Below are 22,696 nucleotides of genomic sequence, written 5' to 3' on the forward strand. Positions count from 1 at the left end.
TCGTAATGACAAATAAATTTGAAATACATTACGTCATTTAGGTGGAATTTCACCAAACGCTAAACGTATTTAGTAGCCTGTCAAACGTCTGTCAGTTAGTACAAAAAGTATTTAAAATTTGATTTAAATACAATTTTAAATACGTTTAGCCTTTGGTAAAAGTGACCCTTATTCTTCTTTGGCCTCTGATATCATATGAGCTACGCAATGTATAACCACAGAGGCTTCTTTTTCTACTTGAACTAAGATGGAGTTCGCGTCCCGCACCCCCGCGCACCTCAGCCTTCAACCCCGATTAGTGGCTTCATCTCACCCTATATAGAAAACGATATATGGCAGCTCTACTTTGTATTTGCTTTGTGCTACGTATATACAGTCAGTGAAAAAAATAATTACAATAACGTTTGCTAAGTTTGACACACATATTTTTGATTAATTAGATAATGATAATGATAATGATAATTTACTGTTTACTTACATTTCGGCAAACTGTGGTGAATGTAGAATCCGTTCCGCATGGTTTGTCTATCAGCGAGCCGCATCTTCACCCCTTCCATTTTCAAACTCGATCACAGAAAAATTCACTCGTAATTTAAACATCACACACTTGACCGTTCACTGTCGATTATAATCTATATCAAGATAACACGGTGTATCAACTTTGTAACACTTCTGTATAGCATATAAAGTGGGGCAATCGAATCATGGTGTTACGGAAAGTGTACCTTTAGCCTTATTGAGCACATGGGTGGTACTGGGGACCGGCCGATCGAAATGGTAATAAAATATGCAAGTGACATACTTTGTGCAATACATAGAGCTGTACTGTCCAGTGAAAGTTCATCACACAAGGTTGCTTTGGTGAATCATATAGGTAGGAAATGTGTCTTTCTAAGGTGAGTGAAAAATATAATTTTTTAAAGGTCTTCTGCTCTGATGCTTATGAATATCAGGGGATGTAGGATATGTAAGTAGATATTTGAGCCTTAGATACTATTACCATTATATTGTACTTTGAAACTGAACATTTAAATCACCGTCAACGATGCCCCCGACATTACCCCTTGGGCATTCTGAAGATAAACACATGTAATGATACAAAATTGTCAAGCGCTTTAATGTGTAGTCATTTCTTCAGTCAGAGAATACTTAATTATTATGATTCCTCTACTTGGAATACCCCTACTTATTACCTACATAGGGGTATTTAATTAGGTTGAAATAATTATACTTATTAATTATTACAGAAATACGGAATTATCAGCATATTATAAAAGCAACTGTACCTATTCCTACATCCATGGAAATGACTGCTATTAAAATAATAATATTATACAGAAATTACACATGCTACGGACATTAAAGTTATTAGTTTATACTAGTAGTGATAACCTTCAGTACGCTGAAATAAACATCGTCAGCTGTTCAAATACCATTGGCTTATTGTATTGAGCTTCAATTATCATCGTCACATTATAATTTATAATTATTTAAGACACACATCACATACACAGTCAGTTTCATTGAACATGCTACAATTAAAACATCTTCAAACTTTCAAAGTCTGTGATATCGTATTTGCGACTGAAAGTTTCAGAAATAGGTCAATTGTACCGTCAGCAGTGAGTCAGTAGCTCGCACTAACGGTGCCGGCCGGGACCCGCGCCGCGACTCGAGACAGACGCCTTTCCAATGAACCACTGCGGTCACTGTACACCGATGAGAAAATGTTTTGCTCTAGCATTCTATAGCAGGGCTGAGGCAGAAACAGGAAATGTTTTGGGAATTCAATATTACAGAAAGTATTCATGTTACGATTCGAAACCGCACTATATTGAACACTTACCATAATGTTTCAAGTGATCGACAGATCGTGACTTCGTAAACTGCGGACTTGGAAAGATTTTTTTATAAATACATTATTTTACACAAATGGATATGGGGATATATACAGAGCTTATAAATTATTAGATGTTAATGCTATGAGATATATCATCAAACGATATATTATTTAATAAAATATATCATCACCATAACAACTGAAAACAAATTAAATAAGCCTAAGTTGAGTACTTTTGTATGTAATTTTACGTAATTGAAAATCATTATCAGAGCCAGCTCCTTGGTTTTAGGGCCCAGTTAGGTGACTATTCTGTACCTACATAAGTAGGTATTATCTGTAAGTTCTTGGTTAGTAAAACCAGGTAAAACTAGAATTTAGGTAGGTATTTGCGGTATCAATACAAATGCAATATAAGTAAATTAGCTTAAAAAATACCTAATAACTAAAACGTTTTCGAAGCAGTGTACCATGATACAGCAGATACTGACAATAGTCGCGCATCGATCCTCGACCTCAACACGTTATAATTAATGATCATTTTAATGTTTCCAAGAAGCTACTTCTTTCATCACCCCTTCGAGGAATCATCAGAAAGGTTATATGAAGTACCTAACTTGTATTTGCCTATAAGTAATGGAATTAAACTTTTTAGAAATGAGTTTCCTCAAGTATTTTAGTTTGAAGCTGGGTAGCCGCACCACTGTCCTCGGTTTTCCTCTTCTACTTGTGTGACGTCAGAGGATTAGTGGTAGTAGGAGTTGGGTGATGATTGGTCGTTCGTATGAAATGTCATGTACCTACTACTACCTATACACCTATACTTACCAAAATCAATATAGGTATCTTAGGGCACGCAGAGAGATTTATGTGAAGGTAACAGTAGTAATTTAACAGTACTTTATATTTGTTTATTTAACACCTTAATTACTACAACTCGCTTTTGACTATAAGAGACATTTAGTAAATATTTAATGTTCATTCATTACGATAAACAGCAGCTCTACCTTTTATAATTTGCCGTGCAATCTAGGTGGACAAAGGTGTAATGTAATTAATGTAATTCTACCTTTGATGATAAAAATCAGAATATGGGTTCTTCTCATCTGTATCATCTTCCCTTACTTTAACCTGCTTACTGCCAAGAAAACGAACAACTTTTTATGTTTTTAAAAATAATGTATTCAAAAGCAGTGATTTATTTTAAAAAGTACAACAAATATTAAATTTGGTATCAAAATTCAAACATAATATTTATCTCCTGACACTAAAAACTGACATAATTTTAAAGAAATTACGACTAATATTTTATTACATTTAATTTTCATTGCTGCTTGCCATGTGTATGTTGAAGCCAATATCCTTCTTGCTCAGATCGTGTTTGCTGGGGCTCGGCCCCAGGGCGCCGGAGCCCGGCCGGCGGTCGCTCTCTGCACAGTTCTGCAGATGAGAGTTCAAGATGCGATGGTATAAGGCGTTGAATTTCTTTTGCCTCTTCAGGTTCGAAGGAGTTCTGGCCACCAGTGTTGGCAAGAGGATGAATTGCTCAAGGTTCGGTTCTTCTTTTGAGTATTTTCGTGGCGGATCCTTCTTTACTACCAATCGGGCCGTTTTGGATTTCGTTTTGTCCCGGGCGAGGCCGGGCTCGGCGGCGGGTGCGGCCGGGCGGTTGAGCGAGGGTGCGGGCGCGGCGCTCGTGTGGAAGCAACACGTCGCCTCCCTGTGCTGCGGCGCCCCGGACACGCCGTAGCTGGGCCCCGGGGAGGACTCCTCCACCCTGTACGCGTTCCTCTGCAGCTCCGGGAACTGCATGCAAATGGTGCTATTTTTATTTGCGTTGGAGGAGTCCCCGCGGTGCCCTCTAGGCGTGTCGCGGCGGCGCCGCCAGCCGTCGTCGTGGTGCTTGTTGGCCACGATGATGTCGCCGGTCTTGCCGAGCGGGCGGCAGCTCTCGTGGCGGTGGTTGAGCTTGATGATGCGGTAGTGGCGGCGGCGGCGGCGCTCCACGTGCGCGATGCGCTCGCGCAGCAGCCCGTCGATCTGGCGCTGCAGGTCGGCGCGCGGGGGGCGGTCGCCGCGGCGGCTCAGGCGCGTGCTGGGCCAGTGCGTGCGGCACACGTCCTCCCAGATGATGTCGCTGAGCACGGCCTCGCGCGACGGCGTCAGCTTGATGCCGTCGTCGCGCGGCGCGAACTCGCCCTGCGCCAGGTAGTGCACGGTGTCCATGAGCCGGTAGTCGCGCACGGGGTTCAGCTTCTGGCGGATCTTGTGCACGCGCTCGGCGGCCACGGAGCGCACCTCGGCGTGCTTCACGGGCACGGAGGCGGAGTGGCGCCGCGCGCGCGCCGTCAGCCCGTCGTACGTGGTGAACTCGCGCCCGTACTGCTCCGAGCTGTGGCCGCGGTCGATGGTGCTGGCGTGCGCGGGGGTGAGCGGGGGCGCGGGGGGCACGTGCGAGTACTGCTGCACGTAGCTGCAGCCGGGCCGGGGCTCCGCCGGCCGCGCGCTCGCCTCGCTTGAGGGCGGCGACCGCGCGGGGCTCAGGCTGCGCACCACCATCTCTTGCCTCATCACTTTCCTCTCCAGCTTATCTAGGCGATAGTTGAAGTGGCTGAAATCGAGATCATGATTCTTGGGTCTGATAGTATCGGAAGATGTTTCGGAGATTATTATCAGCGTACTCGAAACGCGGTCGCTTTTATTTGTTCGGGTCGGTGTCGGCGGCTTCGTCTGCGTATCAACACTGCATGGGTTCATAGTTGTTTGAAACTGCGTATAGACGAAGCATTTTTCATGTGGTCTATTATTCCGGAAGTAATGGTTGTCAGTCGGGGGCGAGACGTGGAGCGACGAGCGAGGAGCCACACTCAACAGCGACGCACTTGATGTCAGGAAATCCGATGAACAAGCATTACTGCACACTGTAAACCAACAGTGACAAGTTAATGATAAGGAAATAGGTACGTAAATACCTACGATAGGACCTACATTATATACAATATAATATAAACTAACAACATACTTACAAGTGTATTCCGAATTGTGATCCCCAATGCCCAATCGGGATCCCTGAAACAACAATAAGTGCCCGTAACTTTTCTATAATTACGTTTAAAAATTATATAACAGCATTATTTACCTTTCTTGATGTTAGTCGACTTTTCTCAGCAAGGTATAAAGATTTTACCGCCGATGGGCGCGGCTGTATTGATATGAGGACTTTTCCAAACTTTTGAAATATTTCCACACCTGAAACCGTAAATACATTAAACTGTCTTCTAGTCTCTACTAATGGAGGCCAAGATAGAACACTCCAATGCTGCTTTCAAGACTCTCTTAATCACACAAGACAGGTCGTAATAATTATGAAAAATTTAAAGTTGATAATTATATGCGACAGAATTTTTCTACGAGTTGCATTGGACATAAAATTTCTCATGCTTCTGGTACCTAATACTTTATAAATCGCTTTAAGCGATAAGACCGCCATTTGTAAATATATGTGTTAGATAAAGTTTTTTGAAATGTTGTCCATGTTTTTGTGTATAAATAAAGAATATCTATCTATCTATGTAATGCCTAGTTGGTGATGATAAGAGCAACATACTGAGCGAGTCACGTGAGGCGCCGGCCTCCACCTCGTAGTCTACCGCCCGCAGCTGTTCCTCAGATATCAACCTGCTGCTCGGCGCCCGCCTACTTTCCATCACACTTCATTCTCTTCTTCCCAGGCATACTTTTCACATGAATTTATACGGAAATTGGAAATTGCGGAAACGAAAATTTTGCTCAATAGATGAAAAAAGACATTTGGGTGACAGAGGATTTGAGAGGTTGGTGTTTTTCTTCTTTTTGAAATCATAGATCAGGCAAGTCTATGCTTAGTAACAGTTCATACTCGTTACAGTGAATAATTTCTGAAATATTTAATGAACGGCTTTTAATTTACTGCTTAATTTTCCGGTACACTTTATAAAATTCTTTTGTAGTTTTAAATTAATTGATTACTTTACTATATAAGCAAAACCTCTTATCTAATTATCCTCCTTTCGCATGCAAAAAGCTACCGCCGAAGGCGCCAAAGAAATTATTTGTCATTTGTCAAAATGAGAGCGGCTGCAGCGTGACGTCTAAACGTGTTTGTTTACAAAAAACCAAAAATATTCATTCCAGATACATTTAGATGCAGTCAATGTGAACAAACGCCAGTTGCCTGATCATGTCTGATACCGAGGTGGAAGGCGAGGCCGAGGAGCCCCAGGGAGCGCCGGGAGAAAGAAAGTCTCATGTCCGTCTGATGGCGCCAGACCCAGAACAGAATGAACCAACTGACGACTCCAGTTAGTGTCTTGATAGCCACGCGTCCACCTATCGGCATCGTATGCCACGGACGCATCCCATTTAACATACAACTTTTATTAAAAGTTACACAAAAGCGTCCACTGCGTCTGTAGAAACACATTCCTATTTACAACTTTTGACCGTTATACCTTTGATCGCCTTTGGTGCACTGGTACGAGAGCTACGCACACTGCATTTAGATTTTACCATGATGATATATTTGCTTCCAGAAGTTCACATGAAGTCATCACAAAAAGATATAGTGCCAGATAATGTAGACACTGCCAAAGTTACGGATATAACAAATACAGGCCAAAGTGAAACAACGGAACAAAAAAGCTGTAAGATTGTTTACTTTCTTAGGTATTTCAGGACTGATAAAATGTATATTAAAACTGTTGTGGTACTACGGATTTATAACACCCATTTCAGCAATGTCTGCGGTAAAAGAAGAGGAAGTCAAACAGTTGGCCAACACATTGGCGACCAACATTTGGACGAAGCAGTCGGCGCCAGCGCTGGCCGCCGCCGCTGAAGACATCAAGTGCGCTTTGAAAGACAAAGTGAGTGTCATTAGTTCATTACACTCATTACATTATTTACCAAGGTTCACATAAGCCTCCTCGAGTGAAGTATCACAAGTTTCTCTTATACCTACATCTGGCTCATGGCAGTCAGCAACTGACGCTAATCTGACTGGCCAATCCTTACAAGTAGCAAGTTAAAGTATGTATTTGTACAACATACAATACCTTTGGCCTATCCTGTAAGCATAGTTAGACATGTTATCGGGCTTAATACCAAGTTAATGCCAAGAACCTATGCTGTGGAATTATAGCAAGTACCTACATAGGTGCATGTACTTGTATGCGTTTAAAATTTTCAGAAAATGCCAATACCTTCAGCACCACAGCTAAACCACCTGTCGGGGACAACATCATACCCAATCAAACCAGTGATTTCACTACCAGCCAAGAGAATAGAGACCATTCCTGATAGCAAGGAGGAACATGAGCAGAGCAAGACAGAGCTGAATAAAGATACAGACGAAAATGTAATCGAAATGCCGGAGGTTCAAGCAGAGCCAACCACTACTAGAGAGATTACTGAGTGGGTATGTAATAAGTACTAATTATGTTATTTATTTAGGGCTATAGGGCTGTTATACCAAGTCACTCTCACGTTGTATCATTGTCATTTTGCTGTCGTATGAAGTAAAGTCAAGCGAACGCCACCGTTGTGTTTTACGATGGACTACTTTTATAATGAAAAATGCATGGAATTCCACTTAGCTAAGGCCCTTGGGCTGTGTCATTTTATACATGTATCCTACCAATATTATAAAGGGGAATGTTTGGGAGGATGGTTGTTACAGTTTCACGTCATGCTACGACGTAGCAGCTACGCCGTAGCCGTAGCATGTAGCCGTAACGGATCGTAGCAACCCGGTATTACGAAAACGCGAAAAAAAAACATGAATTTTGTTGTGCAGGAAGCTGATAACCTGGATTAACACATTTACTTTTCTAGCTATAGAGTAAAGTAAACAAGTTGCTATTCTGTTACAGGCAGACGAGGCGGGGGCGAGCGGGGCGCCGCGGGGCGAGGGGCGGACGTCGCGCGCGGTGCGGCGGTTCTTCTGCTGCGGCGCCGTCGACGCGGCCTCAGAAGACAACGTCACCTACACACGCACCGGCAGTGGCATCTAGGCATCTCGCTCGCACACATCAAGCTACTAGTATCCATGATATTGTGGTGTTCGCATATTTAATTGGTTTCTATAATGTAAAAATCGTAAAAAATTACCTTGAAAACAAGTCTAGCTTCTATTCTTGAAAAATACCAAATTTGGTCGTTTCAACCCACTCAATACCCCAATTTTGTCCTTTGTAGGTGTTGAAGTTACTGTACTAAGTTCTTTCGAATAGAAACTGTATGGGTCTCTTTCAATCCCTTTAAAGTCTAAACTCTCTTTGCTAGTCTACTGTTGTTTAGTCTCAGTGAGTTCATAAAGCCTGCAGAATATGGCAATAACCCTCATGTACTGCAGTGTATTAATACGGGCTGTGCGTTAATTATTAAATATTACACATCATAAACGCCTATTTGAATTTTTCAGTCTGGTTTCATTTATTGGTATAAAAATACAAAACTATTCATAGGCTAAAAATCACAAAAGATTCATTGAACGGTGAAGAAGTCGTCAAAACGTACAAAATTCTAAACAGCCTGTATAAATATTAGTAGAACAACAATAATTTAGCATGTGGTACACGGAGGTTTGGGCCTCCGTCGTTGCTGGTCCGCATACCGCACACTAGGGGGCGCGCAGGAGGCGGGGCAGGCGGCGCTGCGGCCCGGCATCTGGTGCGCGAGGCTCGCCGCCGCGCCGCAGCCTGCCTCGCGAGGCAGCCACTGTATAGGTGCCTCGCTGTAGCGGGACGTCATTTCGCGGCAAATCTGTGGATTTGTGGTTTTCACGGCATGAATTTATAGCATAGGTTTTAAGAATAGATCTCGCACGTGAAAACGATTTGTGCTGCTGTAGCGAGTCGTAGGTTGGATTTTTAGGATAACAAAAGTAAATATACTTTTGACCTGTAGCGAGTCGTAAGATTTCTTTGATAACAAAACTGATTATAGTTGAAGAATGGTACCATCACGCTGGGTGCCCTCCATCCCGCTTGATCTTACATAGGTAAGCGGCAAAAAGATGCATAAATGGTACGTTTTCAGAAAAAGAAAAGCCTAAGACAGAGTGTTGTGGCTCTCTCTCCTAGGAGGTCCCTAGGTGAGAGGAGGTGCTGAGCAATGAACGATTATATTCTGATGATAATGAATGTTAACTGACCGTAGCGAGGTACTCGTCGGGGTGCCCACTGTTCCAGTTGGGCGGCGCGGCTGCAGCTCCGGCGCACGGGCCGGGAGCCGCGGCCATGGGCTGGTTACACATCGAGTACACCTGCACCAAACATATACACAATAAAAGCTATCAACAAAAAAAAAATGTTTGTGATAGAATGTATGGAATGGATGGGATGTGTGATGGATGAACAGAAACATCGTACAAAGATAGCTAAAGACAACTTCGTTGTTATTTTAAATTTGAATATTATGTACAACATAGATAAAGAATGCCGTGCGCCATGACTAGGTATATATCAGAAGATAATATGTATACATAAGACCGTAGGTACAGACCAGCCACACGGCGCGCGCGATCTCGTTGCGGATGAGCGGCAGGCTGGAGCACAGCAGGCAGTTCTCGAACTTGGTCAGCTCGGGGATGCCGTGCACCTTCTCTATACCCGACGGGCCCAAGTCCACCTGAAATCACAAAATAAATGATTTTGGGTATTAAATTTTTTTATAAAAAAATGTTTCTGACATGACTTGTACCTAAAAGTAAAACAACATTAAATCTATTGCTCTCTTGCTCTGACATTATACCTACGTCCAAAGCAAGACACCAGTAGATTTCACTTTTAAAATCAGAATCATTTCAGTAGTAAGTATTCAGAATATATTTCAAAACTCTGTGTGAACTTACTTCAGTGGCAAAGAACTGGCAATCGGGAGCGCAGGTGCCGCAACTGTCGACGTACCCCACCTGAACAAATGAATAAAATGATTTATACTTAAAGCCAAACCAGGAATATAAAAACCCTCGCCATATTGCGGAAAAGCAATAGAACTTTTTTCTTGCACTGGTATCATTGACTCAAAATGTCATTTGTCTATTGCTGTCAAACTGTGGTGCTGTCAATGCGTAGGGTTTATTATAGCTTTTGTGAGTTTTTTGTGTTTCCAAATGCCGAAAGCTATCCATAGCCGTGAAAGGAAACTAATTTACCACATACACAAGTATTTGTCGGAGAAAAAGTCCGAGGGATTGGACTTATTTCCACTTGATAACATAACTGATACTATTGTCAAAATGACTGGTAGGTATATAGTATAGTAAGAGCAAATTAATTTGGCAAATTTATAAGCTATAACTGTAGTTTTGACTGATTATACCTAACACTGTGGGAACTGTAATCTAAATGTGGGTTTCCTCACGATGTTTTCTTTCACCGTAAGACTGTTAGTACACAATAATGTTACTTAAGTTCCAAAGAACCCATAGGATATATCCACTCACTGAGCTACTGACACTCCTTTCAAAATAAATAATAAAATATGACAATTATAAATTTGAGCATGGCCAATTCACATTGGTATGACTATACTTAGTGTTGCAGTCCTCAACGCGAATGTGGCGCATTTAATACAGGGTTTTTATATTCCTGGTTTGCCTATACACGTAAAGGTCAAATTATTACTATCGTAGCGTAAAATAATAACTAGTAACTACAGAAACTTTACTTAGCAATGGTTTTCAAATAAATAGACTCCATCTGATAAACAATATGATTTAATTTATCTCGCGTTCCAGTCGAGCACGTGTTCATTTACATACCTACAATTTTTTCACGATTCGTAGGTATATTTTTTTATGCCTAAACGTGAAGTGATAGAGGCCTGATACTACTAATACGTTTACGTCGACCTTAGCGCATGCTGTCCAAAAAAGAAAGACTCATTAGTTTTAGGCGAAGTTAGGCAGTAACCTGTGTAGTGCCCTTGCCCTGCAGGCCCTTCACGACGTTGAGCGTGGTCCGCGCCAGCGCGTAGGCGCCGGCCAGGCACGCCGTGCCCGTGGGACGCCCCTTCGCCTCGCGCACCGTCTCGTTGCCCGACATTATGCACGACGTCAGGCACTCCACCTGCGGATAGTATATATATATATTGTTTTTAAAAGTATGCTGAAATAATAATTTAGATACTACTACTGAGCATTTAATTTATTACTGAGTTCAAATGCATGATCTTGATGAATGAAATTGTAAAGAACTTGAAACATCACATGAAACCGTTTTTCATGAACTTTTACATTAGTTCGTCCAATATGCTACAACTGGCTACGGCGTAGCGGCTACGCCGTAGCACGTAGCAGCCGTAGCCGATTCGTAGCAGCCGGCGTAGCAGTTTTACAAACACGATTAATGAATAACAAAAATAAGTGTTTTCTTGAGTGTGTATGTGTGTGTAAAAGGTCTACCTGCTCCTGCGTGAGGTTGTTGGGGTGCAGTGCGGAAGACAGCACGGGCACCATGGTCTGCGGCGTCGCTCCGCCAATCACCGGCACGCGCACCTGATGCAGTACACATTATCATGTAAGTTAACAACTAGAACTGAATAGCAGCTGGTTTAAACTACCTAATCTGTATATATTGTAGCGAGAAACAATTTTTTATAAATACACTTTGATAAACACACTCGCAAATTTTCGCATTTATAAGGTTGTAATGATGAAATGGGTGCATGAAGGGAGCCTAGAGAAGAATTCATTTACCTGCCAGCAAAATCCTATAAATAAACTTTGATAAATACACATTTACTCGCAAATTTGCGCATTTACCTATACCGTTGTAATGATGAAATGGGTACATAAAAGAAGCCTAGAGAAGCAGTTATTTCCCTGCCCCAACCCCCATTCTCACCTGTTCAGGCGGCACATTAAGGAAGTCTGCCAGCGCGGTGTTGGCCCGGACAGCGTGCAGCTCCACGCAGCCCAACAGCCGCCGCGCGCCGCCGCCACCGCGCAGCCGGCGGAGCTCCGCCACTAGCGGCACCAGCGACTCTACCGGCTCCGTGCCGACTATTGTGAACGCCTGGAATGTGATGGGAACGACCAATCAGAAACTGCAAAAACAGGCCAATGAATAACAAACATATTGAAGCAAGGTTGCAGCTGTTCTATATAGATGGTATTGCAGTATGGGCTGACAGCAGTGGGATACGCGCGGGGTAATCGAAGTGACAAATGAACATACGGTACATTTAATTTGACAAGATGAAGATGTGGTACTGGTTAACGCAACAGCTCTTAAATATTCAGTTTTTTTAAGAATTCATGCCATGTGTTCGTTGGGGTACGTAAGTAACTACAAAGTAGATACATGTAGAATACAAAATTTCCTAGTTTTTTGATCCATGTTTAGTATATCAGCGTAGCATAGGTACTTAATAAGAAAGGTTACATCAGGGCAGTGGTTGCAAATCTGCACGGCGAGCTCCGTCATGACAGGTGCGTTGCTCTCAAACGAGTCGTCGCAGTCGCGTGCCACGATCACCACCACCTTCGCATCCTGCAACGAACATTGTTATAATCATTACTAAAGTTACAGTAGGTTCTCAGACACAAATACTAAATAATACAACAGGTGAAATATTTTTACTTCGTCTTTACTCGTCAAACTTCTATGCTGCATTACTTCCAGGCTATAAATAATTGAGTATTGAGTGTTGAGTATGTAGTGCCGGTTCGACGTCTGACCTCGTCTATCTAGAAGTGGAAATTCTTCTTTAGTTTCTAGAGTTCCTAAAGATACTTTAGTACAGAACCGAAGCATGCAGCCCCCAACCATCAAACTGTTGGGATATTATACCAGGCATGGCCGGATATACCGCTACTGAAGCTGATAATATTAATAATAATAAAGCAGATGAACATACATACCTCCAAAGCGCACGCAATATGCTGCGGGCACGAGTACGAGGTGACGCGGCAGCGCGTGTCCACGTGGTTGAGCTCGGTGCCGGCGCCGCACGTCGGCCGCACGTCGTACAAGGCCACCTCGTCCAGCAGCGGGGACTGCTTCAGGAGTAGCGCTAGGGGCTGACCTGCAACATCATGTGTATTTAGTACAAGTTTTATACAGAGAAGTAAGCGTAACACGAATGTTCGAATTCGATTCGGCCCGTCATCCTGAAGCAGGAATTATCGCCTGATACATGTTCTGTCCACAAGTTGATTTTAGAAGCATTGCGGTCATCCAGCCGTATTGGATGTTGTTTCACTTTTGAAGTTATGGCTAGTTTACACAGTGCGAGCTACCGTACGAGTCAGCCTTCCGAGTAGCTGCACTGCAGTAACTCGCACTGTTTGGACGTAACTTACGAGTTACGAGTAACTCGTACGTGTGAGTTGGTCAGTAGCTCGCATCCGAGTTACTTCAACATTTTTTGTTTTCACTCGCCTGCTCGCCCGGCAGCAACTCGCCCATGACAGCGGATTGGCCGTTGCCGTGCCAGCCGGAGTGAGTGGAACTCGTGATTTTTTGTGTGCTACGCCGCGACTCGACTCGCACTGGGACTGGGTGTCGTGTAGACAGCAAAGTCAAGTCGAGCTACTGGCGTACGAGTACATAAACCGAGTAGCTGTCTACTGGCCAGGCAGCAGCTCGCACTATGTAAACGAGCCTTTAGAATTTCAGTCACTTACGTAGCAACCAAGCAAAACTATCAATAAACTAGAAGTTCATAAATGTAGCTCTACACTAGCTTTAGCAATTACACACGCTTACCGGTACATCCAGCGGCCCCACAAATGGCTACCTTCATGCCGGGGGAGGTGGAGGCCTTGGCGCTGTAGCGGCGAGGGGGGCAGGGGACTCCCCCCGCGACCCCCGCAGCCCCAACTGCCCGCGCCCCGCCCGCATACCACCGTTGTAAAGACAGCAGACGCTTATGAAATAGTCCAGCGGTTACACTAGGAATTTGCATGTTTTTTTTTTCTAGATTTTTGTCTTATTTTTGTTTTTATTTACATTTGTTTTTTGAGGAAATTATGACAGTTTTGCTAGAAGAGTGTGGTGATGAGTTTTGAACAAGTTTTGAATCACTTTCATAATATTCTAGTCTATGATCACTTTTCAATGCTCTATACGTACTCTGTGATTCCCAAGTGATTCCGTGATTCCCTCTATAATTATTTTTTTAACTAAGAAAACTTTATCATCAGCCTTTAGAAATTCTAGAAAGTCTTCGTAAATTGTTCGTAAATCTAATTTTCCGATCCAAAATTTTGTCTTGACAGTGCTCAAGTTAAAATTAGTGTCTTCCAGTGAAACAAAAAACTGTGCACACACCACAACTATTATATTTCACCCACTTAAAATCAAAGAAACTATCTAACAACAATGGTAGGGACTTATAATAGATTTTATTATTGTTATACATTATTTGGTAATACTTTGCGGATATTTTATTATTAACTAAATAATATCTTTATCTAATAACTAAAATCTGACAGTAAATCTCACTTCAAAAGTAATAAATTCTTATCAAATTTTACATATACTTAAATTATTAATAAATTTTAATCATATGAAAACCTAGTCAAACTGAACAAAAATAATCAGATACATCATTACAGCAGCCATGACCTGGAAAAAAGCATATTAAAGCGTTAACGACGTAATTATGAAATTGCCTGAAAAATAGGGAATACTTAATGAAATTTCTCTACGAGTAGGAGTTACAAAACTTACATTGTAGATCATCGTACCATCCACCGGAAAATATCCAAAAACTGTTAACTCAATTTTCCGGAAGTAAATATTGGTGGAGAAGTGTTGTATCTGCAACAATGACCGCAAAAGTAGACACAAACTTTGTATGATATATATAACTTTATTTCGTAGATGTTTCATGGATAACTTACTTCTAGCATAAGACGTAAATCTTTTCTACCAGCGTTCTCTATGTAGAGCATTTCTCCAACTTTTTTCACCTGAAAAGTAATCAATAGTATTTAAATATAAGTACAAAAAAAATATCACCAACGAATAAACAAAATAATACCAAAAAATGAGAAACGTAGGTGGTTACTTCGTTTTTCAAAGAACTGCCGCCGTGTGCCAACACGTAGAGTTTGATGTACTGACACAGCAGCCACTGCAGCTGTAGCGCCGCGCGCGGGGGGTCCAGCACGGCGCGCACCACCGCCGCGATGTACAGCTCGTGCGAGAACGACACCATGCAGTGGAAGCTCTGCAGCACCGTCAGCAGCACCACGCCCTCGAAGCACTCGTTAATGAGCTCGACGCAGCCGTGGGCGCGGGCGAACTCGCGCTCCAGCCGCGTGAACCCCCGCACGCCCTCGCCCCCCGCCCCCGCACCCCCCCGCGCCTGCAGCTGCGAGCGGGCACCCTCAGCAACACTCTTCAGTACACTCACCACTAACAGCACCAGAAAGTAAATGTACGCGATAGCCGCAAAATTTATAATCTCATTTAATGTAGCACCGATCAATGTGAGGTTCTGCCAGAAGTCTAGACGAATAGCGATTGCGCAAAGCGTGACGTGCAACAGGGCGATGATGGTGAGAGACAGGGCGACGATGCGTGAGGTGGCGTGGAGGCGGGCGAGGGCGCGCGGCGCGGGGGGCGCGGCCCACAGCGCGGCCAGCAGCGCGCGCCCCCGCGCCCGGCGCCCCCACACGCTCGCGCCGGCGCCCCCCGCGCACGCACACAGCAGACACTGCTGCAGCACCCAGTTGGCGCCCCACGGCACCAGCGCCCCCTCGCCCCGCGCCCCCCGCGACGCCTCCAGGTTGCTCCACACCAGCAGGCAGAGAGAGACCATGTTCGTCGCCGCAGCCATGACTGCGCTCATAATAAGATCGCTTTTCAAAATCAGGTTATTAACGGAATCATAGTTAAAACTGTAAGGGAATAATCCCAGTGCGTACACTATTTTATAAATTGGCTTGAATGCGTCATTTAAATGTATTACTTTATTTGGTTTAAAAGTTTTAGTAACAAAAAGAGAGAAGTTGAAGGGCATTTTTTATAACTTTACTAAAGTGTACACTGCCGATGGTGATTGCTAGCCGCCGTCACTGTGCAAGACAAAGATACATCAAAAGCAACCTTGGTAAGGTAAATCACGATATAAAATCTGTAAATTTAGGTCCTTCCAACAACTAAAATTTATAGTTACACGATAATGACAGGTTTGCCACCGTGTCCTAGCTACATTTTAGTTGCAGGGTCATTAATGCAAATAATATTTTATTATCTAAAAACGTATTCAAGTTATCTTTTATACAGGGTGTTGTAAAAAGGGTATACTAAGCCGAAAACTTACAGAAACTGTACAGCGAGTACATTCATTACTGAAATCGCCTATAATTGGCCTCTTCTATCTCCCCTTAACAGGTCCGCCACAAATTTCCAATCACCCTGTCTAGATATGTATACTATTAGCATTAGTCATTAAAAAACCCGTGGGACTCCCGGGAATCCAGGGACAAAGTAACTAAGCATGTGCGTTATTCCAATGTTCGTTTCCTGGTTTTTTGTGTAAAGAGTAAGAAACCTACACACACTCACAAAATTTCGCTTTTAAACTAAGTATGCCTATCAAAAAAAAACTTTAATCAAATACTTACCTAATTCATTCATAGCGACCATAGAACAATGCAAAATCGGGTGTTAGCGACTGACAACTCTATCTGACTGGTTATTCCTTTCACCACACGGACATAAGAAAACGAAAGCAACGCTCGCAGGAAAAAAATATAGTTCTTAAAATGCTATTTTAATAATATGATCAATCCCTAATGTCTTTTTAAACACAGGTAAAATTCCAATGTGATTTAAAACGTATGCATGTAATTAGGTCCGTACCTGCTTATTAATTGTGTATTGTAACCTACACGTAAAGGTACTCGTACATGCTCGAACAAACACCGGGACTCAGTGTCTACTGCTAGCAGCAAGCTGCGAACGAACATGTTCACTAAAATTAAACGATATTTGCGACGATTTTATAAACAAAAATCAAATATATCCATTAAGGAGATACTACAGCCAATGTCGTATATAATATTATTTTTTGGTTTAATGCCGTATTCTCTTACATACAATGAAAGAGAACAAAACTTTACAATAGTAAAAAAATCATGGATTAAACGACTCTCTTTGTCGATCTGCAACGTGGCGTTCTTCACTGTATTTCACTTTTACCACACATATTTATACATCGCAGCGCAATCGCACAATGAGACCGGTTACGACTTTTATAGTTTTTTTAACTATTTACTTCAGGGAATATTAGGATACTCGTCCTGCTTGACGTACTATGTGGAGGTGTACCGCCACCGCGAGGCGAGCGTGGCCATGCTGCGCGCCCTGTGCGCCGCGTGGCGCGAGGCACGAGGCGAGGCACGGCGCGGGGCGGCGCCGCGAGGTAGCGAGACTCCCGGCCGCATGCTGCTCAACGTCTATGTCATCCTTCTCCTACTGCTGCTCATAAGCTCCCTGCGTTTCACGCTACTCTCCATCACCGTCAAGAGCCAGGGCAGCATACTCCTTCTCTTCTTTAAGTACGCCCCGCTGTACTTAGAGACGATCTCGTTTGTCATCCTCGCTCACATTTACGTGATAATGCTGTTATTAGTGACCACGTTGATGCTCATGAAGGAGACAGTGTTGAGTGTTGCGCGACAGGATGGTGGGCCGGCGCTGTCGGACGCGGCGCGCGCGGGCCGCGTGGTGGCCGCGCTGCGCCCGCTGCGCCGCGCGCACGCCAGCGCGCACCGCTGCCTCGCGCTGCTCAACCGCTGCTTCCAGGGAACCATCATCCTGTGTTTTATGCAAGCATTTGTTACCTCTATAGCTACAATGCATATTATTTTTCAAGATGTTCTATATAATTTTACAGTGCTGGATTGGTATAATAGGGTTTTGACTGTGGTGTGGTTTCTATTTCTATTATTAAAAGTGTATGTGTTAGGACATGCTGGTCAGCTGATTGAAAAAGAGGTTAGTATTCATTGTTATTTACACAAGTAAGTATTTCATTTTTATGCGAGAAATGGTCGGTGTTGGTAGGTTCCATATTTTTTTTCCTTCAGGGTTTGTGTTTGTTTATTATGTAAATTCGGATCATATTTTTTGTTATAAGTAATTAAATATTTTCTTATCGTATGTAGGTACATACTTATAATAATTATGTTTTTTGTTTTTAGAGCATTAACCTTGGACGAGCTCTACACAGAATACCCACTAACACGAATGGTCATATTTTTCAATGTAATTTATCAATGTAAATTCGGATCATATTTTTTGTTATAAGTAATTAAATATTTTCTTATCGTATGTAGGTACATACTTATAATAATTATGTTTTTTGTTTTTAGAGCATTAACCTTGGACGAGCTCTACACAGAATACCCACTAACACGAATGGTCTTTTTGTTTTACTACAGGTAATTAAGTAGTTGATACCATACAATACAGAATAGACAGAGGTAGGATGTAGGTGGGCTAGCTATAACACTACATGTTGCTTACAATAATAACGTTGATTGTAAGCCATCGACACTTCATATTGCGAGATCGTCTGTTTTCCGTTAACTCTTTCCAAATTTGGGGAAATATGAAATATGACCTTTGTTATTAATGATATACTTTTGCTAAATGGATTCGTACCTATAAGCGCACACTTAACTCAACAATTTTACATTTTTATTAATTTCGTAATTACTTATACGTGCTTTGTTTTATTTTAGATTCAACACTTTGCCAAGGACATGAGCTGCAGAAAAATGAGGATATCGATATTTGGATATTTTCCGTTAAGATCCAATGTTCTTTTTAACGTAAGATTCTTTTTCTCTTGCCTAGTACAGTTAGATAAAGATTGTCTGGCAGAGATCGCTTTTAGTGATAAGACCGCCTTTTGTACCCTAATTAATTTTGTTAATTTTATTATTCTGTTTTGGTGTACAAATAAAGTGTATTCTATCTATCTTTCTATTTTAGTTTCTTAAGCAAGTATACAATTTGGTATGTACCATGTCAAACTAACATAACACATTCGCGCTTGAGCGGTTTCAGACAGTTGACGCGCTTCTAAGCACGCAGTGAATTTTGACTTGATAATTTTTACTCTTTTCGTTTCAGATAATTGCAGCAATAATGTCGTACCTGATAGTGATAGTTCAGTTCGATCTGGTGATCATCCGACAGAACCTCGCCGCCAGCGCCGCGCCTGCCGGTGCCAACTTCAGCTCTTCATACAATAATGCCACCTTGTAAATACAACATCATCGTCACAACCCATCACGCCTCCACTGCTGGGGCTCGGGTCTCGTTTGAATGAAGTAAGGGTTTTATACCGACTCTTGTTACTGCTTCAACTGCTTGATGCACGAAAATAAATATGGGTTTCGAGAAATTAGTTTTGGTTTTACTTTATTGCGAGTACTTACTACCTACCTCTATCTTATTGTAACATTTAATTTATTTTATTTATATTATATAACAATAAATAAATATCAGAAAATGGTATACGTTTGCTAAAATACTCGAGATTTTTCTTATAGCTTCGCATGATTTCCTAAGTAGGCCATACACGCTACGGTGTACCGTGTAATTCCTGGCTAGGATTGTTCTCCGGAATGTCAAATTGTACCAATATGAGAAGATACATCATGGCCGCTGTCACCATCTGAAATAAAGTGGTAAAAATCTTGTGGGTGCCGGATGGCTCTCATTAAGGTCACACTTAATGTTGTTGCTAAGGGCTACACCTCATTTTCACCAGTTTTATGTTATGTGTTATTTACCCACATATAATTTACCTACCTACTTAGATCATTATTACAGTCAATACCAAACGGAAAATAAATGAATGGTTTATAAAATGCTTCCGCATCGAGCTTATAGGACATGAATTATAACCGAAGTTCATGCAGGGTTAAAAATGTGCGTACGTAAAAAATACAGCAATTTGAATCGGCTATAGGTTGGGACTACCCCTACCATTTGTGAATATTTTTACCTACATTGGTTGGAAAATGTATTCAATTTGACAGCGAATAACTTCGTAAATGTTGCTTCGTTTTGACTTCACGATACACCCTCAGTCCAGCAATATCGTGTTGTGTGAGAAAACATTAATTTTATGGTAGTTACTTACGTTAAAGAGCAACGTAGAGTCAACGGGGAAGTATCCGTAGACCGTCAAAATCATTTTTTTAAACCCTATTTGAGTGGAAAAGTGTTGTATCTGTAAAGAACAAAGAATATTACCATGATGATAGATGCAGAACAGCCTTGTGAGCTTCGGGTTCACTGAATAAATTCCACCCTGTCTCTGTTATTATGTTAATGTAGATAGTTGCATACCTCTAGTAAAGTCCGGGACTCCAGCTTGTCCACAGGGAGGTCATGCAGAGCCTCTCCGATGCGCCGAGACTGAAAATTTATTACATTTGTATTTTCCCTAAGTATACTTAAGTACCGGATTAGGTTATAATTATAAATTATCATTTCCACAGTTGTTTTCATAACTTTCTTCACAACCTTCATAAGTTGTAACTATAGAATAGTGAATAGACCACGTATTCAATGCATATTCGTATTAGGTTAAGAACGTAATTTTAAAACTTTTGACTCACCTCGATATCCAGCCATCTCCCAGCGCGCCCTAACACATAAATTTTCAATATCTGCCACACGATCCACACGCCGCAGTCTATTCCATCGAGAACATTAAAATCCTTCTGCATCATAATACCGTAGTAGATAATGTGCGAATTACTGAGAATTGAATGGAAACACTGCAGCAGAGTGAAGAGGATGGGGCCCTGGTAGCAGCGGTTGAGTTCGGCCAGCGCGCGGTGCGCCTCGGAGTAGGTCTCCTCTAGATGACGCACGTTGAGCGGCGCCGACATTGCCTTGCGGAGCCCCAGGGCCGCACTCTCCTTGGCATGCACCGCCACAGTCTCCCGGATGTTTTGCAGCACCGACACTATCAGCAGCGCCATAACGTTTAAGTACGCCACAAAAACGCACTGAATGAAATGGGGGAAATTGAAAGAGAATATCAGCAAGACCTTCTTCCACAAGTCCGTGTTCAGGGCTCCGATTATCACAGTGTGTACGATCAGGTGGAGGACGACGGCCGCGACGGAGATGTTGATGTTGTGCTGGAGTTGTGGTAGTATGGTGGAGGCGAGGTGGAAGGGCGCGGCAGCCCACGCGGCGGCCACGCGGTTCAGCATGGCGGCGGGGGCATGCCGGCGCCGCACGCTGCAGCAGTAAGGCACCACGCAGCACAGCAGAGACAGCACCAGCTCCGTGCAGTAGTTGGTGGTGGTCACCACCGCCTCCGACAGGTTGCTCTCCAGCCCCGCCTGCGACACGTGGTGAAGATGCAGGCAGAAGAACACGCAGCTAGTCGTAGCGCCAGTCACCGCCGGCAGCAGATTGAAGTACAAAGAGTTGGGCTCCGTAGTGAACTGCTTTTTGGATTTGTTGAAAGTTATACTGTAAGGGAAGAGGCCCACGATGGATAGGAGGATGTACATCGGCTTGAATATCTCGCCCAAGTCAGATTTGGTAGAGTTGTTGAAAGTGTTCTTCACCATTTTGTTTAACCAAAAAAACATGATATGTTCTTGTATCTCGGATAATATTAGTAACTAACTATGTAGTAGCTGGTCCAAAATCAGTTTTAAACTCTAAAAAGTAGAAAATATATCTGAATATGAAAAAATACTGTCGAAAATGTAAATGGTTATACTTTTGAATGTTGATATTTTATTAAATAATTCGAATACAATTTCAATTATTTCAAATTTGAAAATGAGTGTTTACTTCAATTCGTGTGGCCATTTACAGTCACGTTCCGTGACGATGGGATCTCGGCACTCGTAGTCATCAAATTATTAATTCATGGAAAGGCAGAGGCAGTAAATTAATATTGCTGTAATTATGCATCATGCATTGTATTAAGGTGAAGTTTAGGTACTAATTGAAATAATTATGTACAGTCTTCGAAATATAACAGGCCCGTTTGGACAGCTCCAAAATATATGGGATGACAGCTGGTGTCAAATCTAAATCATAAAAAATCTAAACAATCAGTAACTTTTGTTTTTTTAAAAGTTCTTTTTACTTTCGACCGTTAAATAATAAGCCAGATTATGTGTCTTTTTATGTATTTCATCAAGTAAATCAAGAGTAAATAGCAAATTTGTGTAGCTGTCCAAACGGGCCTATTATATTTCGACGACTGTAAGTACTTGAAACTTAATATAATATGTACTTACTCAACTTAAGATAATTGGATAATTCGTTGGCGTATGTGTATCGTTTCTGAAGGAGCATACTTTGAAGGTGATAAAATAAATTTGTATGAATAACAAACATTTTGTAGTGTTTTATTGAACCAGTACCGATACTTTTTACACAGAATGTATGTTATTTCTAGAAGTTTCAGTGTTATAAAATTAATTGATTGGGTCATCAGACTCATCAACCAGCAATTTTTTTTTTTTTTTTTTTTTTTTTTCATTTCAAAATTTGTCTTTGTCTAGATTTAGGTGTGTACGCACTCATATAACAATAGTTCCAAGTCACAATTGTTTTTAATGGAAAGGACCGTCGCCTATAACACAGGTTATCCTAGTATAGGTGACGGAAGCGGCCATTATATTCTAAAATGTATTTACAAAAAATACTAGTGTTAAAATTAATCTTAAGACAATATGTACTTTTTTCTTTGAAATAAAGATTTTATTTATTTATTTATTTATCAACCAGCAAATTCCACCGTTTTTTTACTTATGATACAATCTTTCGTAGATCGTTTGACAAGGTGTCAGAGCTT

The 22,696-nt window shown here is 42.0% G+C and overlaps 6 protein-coding genes across 7 annotated transcripts; 2 read left to right on the forward strand and 4 right to left on the reverse strand.

Moving 5' to 3' along the window:
- Positions 1–3,090: 3,090 nt before the first annotated feature.
- LOC119693065 lies at positions 3,091–5,690 on the reverse strand. The gene is made up of 4 exons (XM_038115363.2): positions 5,448–5,690; positions 4,980–5,089; positions 4,867–4,909; positions 3,091–4,761 (listed from the first exon to the last, which is right to left on the reverse strand). Exons 1-4 carry the CDS (start codon positions 5,545–5,547, stop codon positions 3,158–3,160), a joined length of 1,857 nt encoding a protein of 618 aa, XP_037971291.2. The 5' UTR covers positions 5,548–5,690; the 3' UTR covers positions 3,091–3,157.
- A 246-nt stretch (positions 5,691–5,936) lies between these two features.
- LOC119693066 lies at positions 5,937–7,998 on the forward strand. Of its 2 annotated transcripts, none has more exons than XM_048622587.1 (5): positions 5,937–6,180; positions 6,415–6,522; positions 6,614–6,744; positions 7,068–7,295; positions 7,750–7,998. In XM_048622587.1, exons 1-5 carry the CDS (start codon positions 6,060–6,062, stop codon positions 7,888–7,890), a joined length of 729 nt encoding a protein of 242 aa, XP_048478544.1. In that variant the 5' UTR covers positions 5,937–6,059; the 3' UTR covers positions 7,891–7,998. The 2 variants fall into 2 exon arrangements, with proteins under 2 accessions (XP_048478544.1, XP_037971293.2); XM_038115365.2 differs by having other exon boundaries at positions 5,939–6,180; positions 6,412–6,522.
- A 288-nt stretch (positions 7,999–8,286) lies between these two features.
- On the reverse strand, positions 8,287–13,880 carry LOC119693088 (malate dehydrogenase, mitochondrial). Its single transcript, XM_048622586.1, has 10 exons — positions 13,594–13,880; positions 12,747–12,910; positions 12,268–12,375; positions 11,728–11,898; positions 11,286–11,378; positions 10,795–10,950; positions 9,732–9,791; positions 9,383–9,508; positions 9,033–9,143; positions 8,287–8,641 (listed from the first exon to the last, which is right to left on the reverse strand). The coding sequence occupies exons 1-10, from the start codon at positions 13,790–13,792 to the stop codon at positions 8,441–8,443; spliced, it is 1,389 nt and encodes a 462-aa protein (XP_048478543.1). The 5' UTR covers positions 13,793–13,880; the 3' UTR covers positions 8,287–8,440.
- A 609-nt stretch (positions 13,881–14,489) lies between these two features.
- On the reverse strand, positions 14,490–16,390 carry LOC119692966. The gene is made up of 3 exons (XM_048622566.1): positions 14,900–16,390; positions 14,733–14,801; positions 14,490–14,501 (listed from the first exon to the last, which is right to left on the reverse strand). The coding sequence occupies exons 1-3, from the start codon at positions 15,854–15,856 to the stop codon at positions 14,490–14,492; spliced, it is 1,038 nt and encodes a 345-aa protein (XP_048478523.1). The 5' UTR covers positions 15,857–16,390.
- A 325-nt stretch (positions 16,391–16,715) lies between these two features.
- LOC125488871 lies at positions 16,716–19,116 on the forward strand. Its single transcript, XM_048622567.1, has 3 exons — positions 16,716–17,838; positions 18,588–18,677; positions 18,982–19,116. Exons 1-3 carry the CDS (start codon positions 16,807–16,809, stop codon positions 19,114–19,116), a joined length of 1,257 nt encoding a protein of 418 aa, XP_048478524.1. The 5' UTR covers positions 16,716–16,806.
- Positions 18,186–21,633, reverse strand: LOC105391462. Its single transcript, XM_038114703.2, has 4 exons — positions 20,481–21,633; positions 20,209–20,277; positions 20,000–20,089; positions 18,186–19,528 (listed from the first exon to the last, which is right to left on the reverse strand). Exons 1-4 carry the CDS (start codon positions 21,471–21,473, stop codon positions 19,436–19,438), a joined length of 1,245 nt encoding a protein of 414 aa, XP_037970631.2. The 5' UTR covers positions 21,474–21,633; the 3' UTR covers positions 18,186–19,435.
- Between the last annotated feature and the right edge of the window lie 1,063 nt (positions 21,634–22,696).

Source organism: Plutella xylostella, chromosome 8, assembly GCF_932276165.1.
Source record: "Plutella xylostella chromosome 8, ilPluXylo3.1, whole genome shotgun sequence".
Lineage (NCBI taxonomy): Eukaryota > Metazoa > Arthropoda > Insecta > Lepidoptera > Plutellidae > Plutella > Plutella xylostella.

Excerpts from the sequence above, each read along its gene's own strand:
- LOC119692966 (XM_048622566.1), bottom strand. The coding sequence starts at position 15,856 with ATGCCCTTCAACTTCTCTCTTTTTGTTACTAAAACTTTTAAACCAAAT. Across the intron at positions 14,802-14,899 it reads GCAGTTCTTTGAAAAACGAA|GTGAAAAAAGTTGGAGAAAT; the intron begins GTAACCACCTAC and ends ATTACTTTTCAG.
- LOC119693088 (XM_048622586.1), bottom strand. The coding sequence starts at position 13,792 with ATGCAAATTCCTAGTGTAACCGCTGGACTATTTCATAAGCGTCTGCTG. Across the intron at positions 12,911-13,593 it reads TGGGGCCGCTGGATGTACCG|GTCAGCCCCTAGCGCTACTC; the intron begins GTAAGCGTGTGT and ends ATGATGTTGCAG. Across the intron at positions 8,642-9,032 it reads CCGACGAGTACCTCGCTACG|ATTTGCCGCGAAATGACGTC; the intron begins GTCAGTTAACAT and ends ACAAATCCACAG.
- LOC105391462 (XM_038114703.2), bottom strand. The coding sequence starts at position 21,473 with ATGTTTTTTTGGTTAAACAAAATGGTGAAGAACACTTTCAACAACTCT. Across the intron at positions 20,278-20,480 it reads GGAGATGGCTGGATATCGAG|TCTCGGCGCATCGGAGAGGC; the intron begins GTGAGTCAAAAG and ends ATAAATTTTCAG. Across the intron at positions 19,529-19,999 it reads ACTCTACGTTGCTCTTTAAC|ATGGTGACAGCGGCCATGAT; the intron begins GTAAGTAACTAC and ends ACTTTATTTCAG.
- LOC119693065 (XM_038115363.2), bottom strand. The coding sequence starts at position 5,547 with ATGGAAAGTAGGCGGGCGCCGAGCAGCAGGTTGATATCTGAGGAACAG. Across the intron at positions 5,090-5,447 it reads CGCCTCACGTGACTCGCTCA|GTGTGGAAATATTTCAAAAG; the intron begins GTATGTTGCTCT and ends TTACGGTTTCAG. Across the intron at positions 4,910-4,979 it reads GTCGACTAACATCAAGAAAG|GGATCCCGATTGGGCATTGG; the intron begins GTAAATAATGCT and ends TTGTTGTTTCAG.
- LOC119693066 (XM_038115365.2), top strand. The coding sequence starts at position 6,060 with ATGTCTGATACCGAGGTGGAAGGCGAGGCCGAGGAGCCCCAGGGAGCG. Across the intron at positions 6,523-6,613 it reads AACAACGGAACAAAAAAGCT|CAATGTCTGCGGTAAAAGAA; the intron begins GTAAGATTGTTT and ends CACCCATTTCAG. Across the intron at positions 6,745-7,067 it reads AGTGCGCTTTGAAAGACAAA|AAAATGCCAATACCTTCAGC; the intron begins GTGAGTGTCATT and ends TAAAATTTTCAG.
- LOC125488871 (XM_048622567.1), top strand. The coding sequence starts at position 16,807 with ATGTTCACTAAAATTAAACGATATTTGCGACGATTTTATAAACAAAAA. Across the intron at positions 17,839-18,587 it reads GTCAGCTGATTGAAAAAGAG|ATTCAACACTTTGCCAAGGA; the intron begins GTTAGTATTCAT and ends GTTTTATTTTAG. Across the intron at positions 18,678-18,981 it reads GATCCAATGTTCTTTTTAAC|ATAATTGCAGCAATAATGTC; the intron begins GTAAGATTCTTT and ends TTTTCGTTTCAG.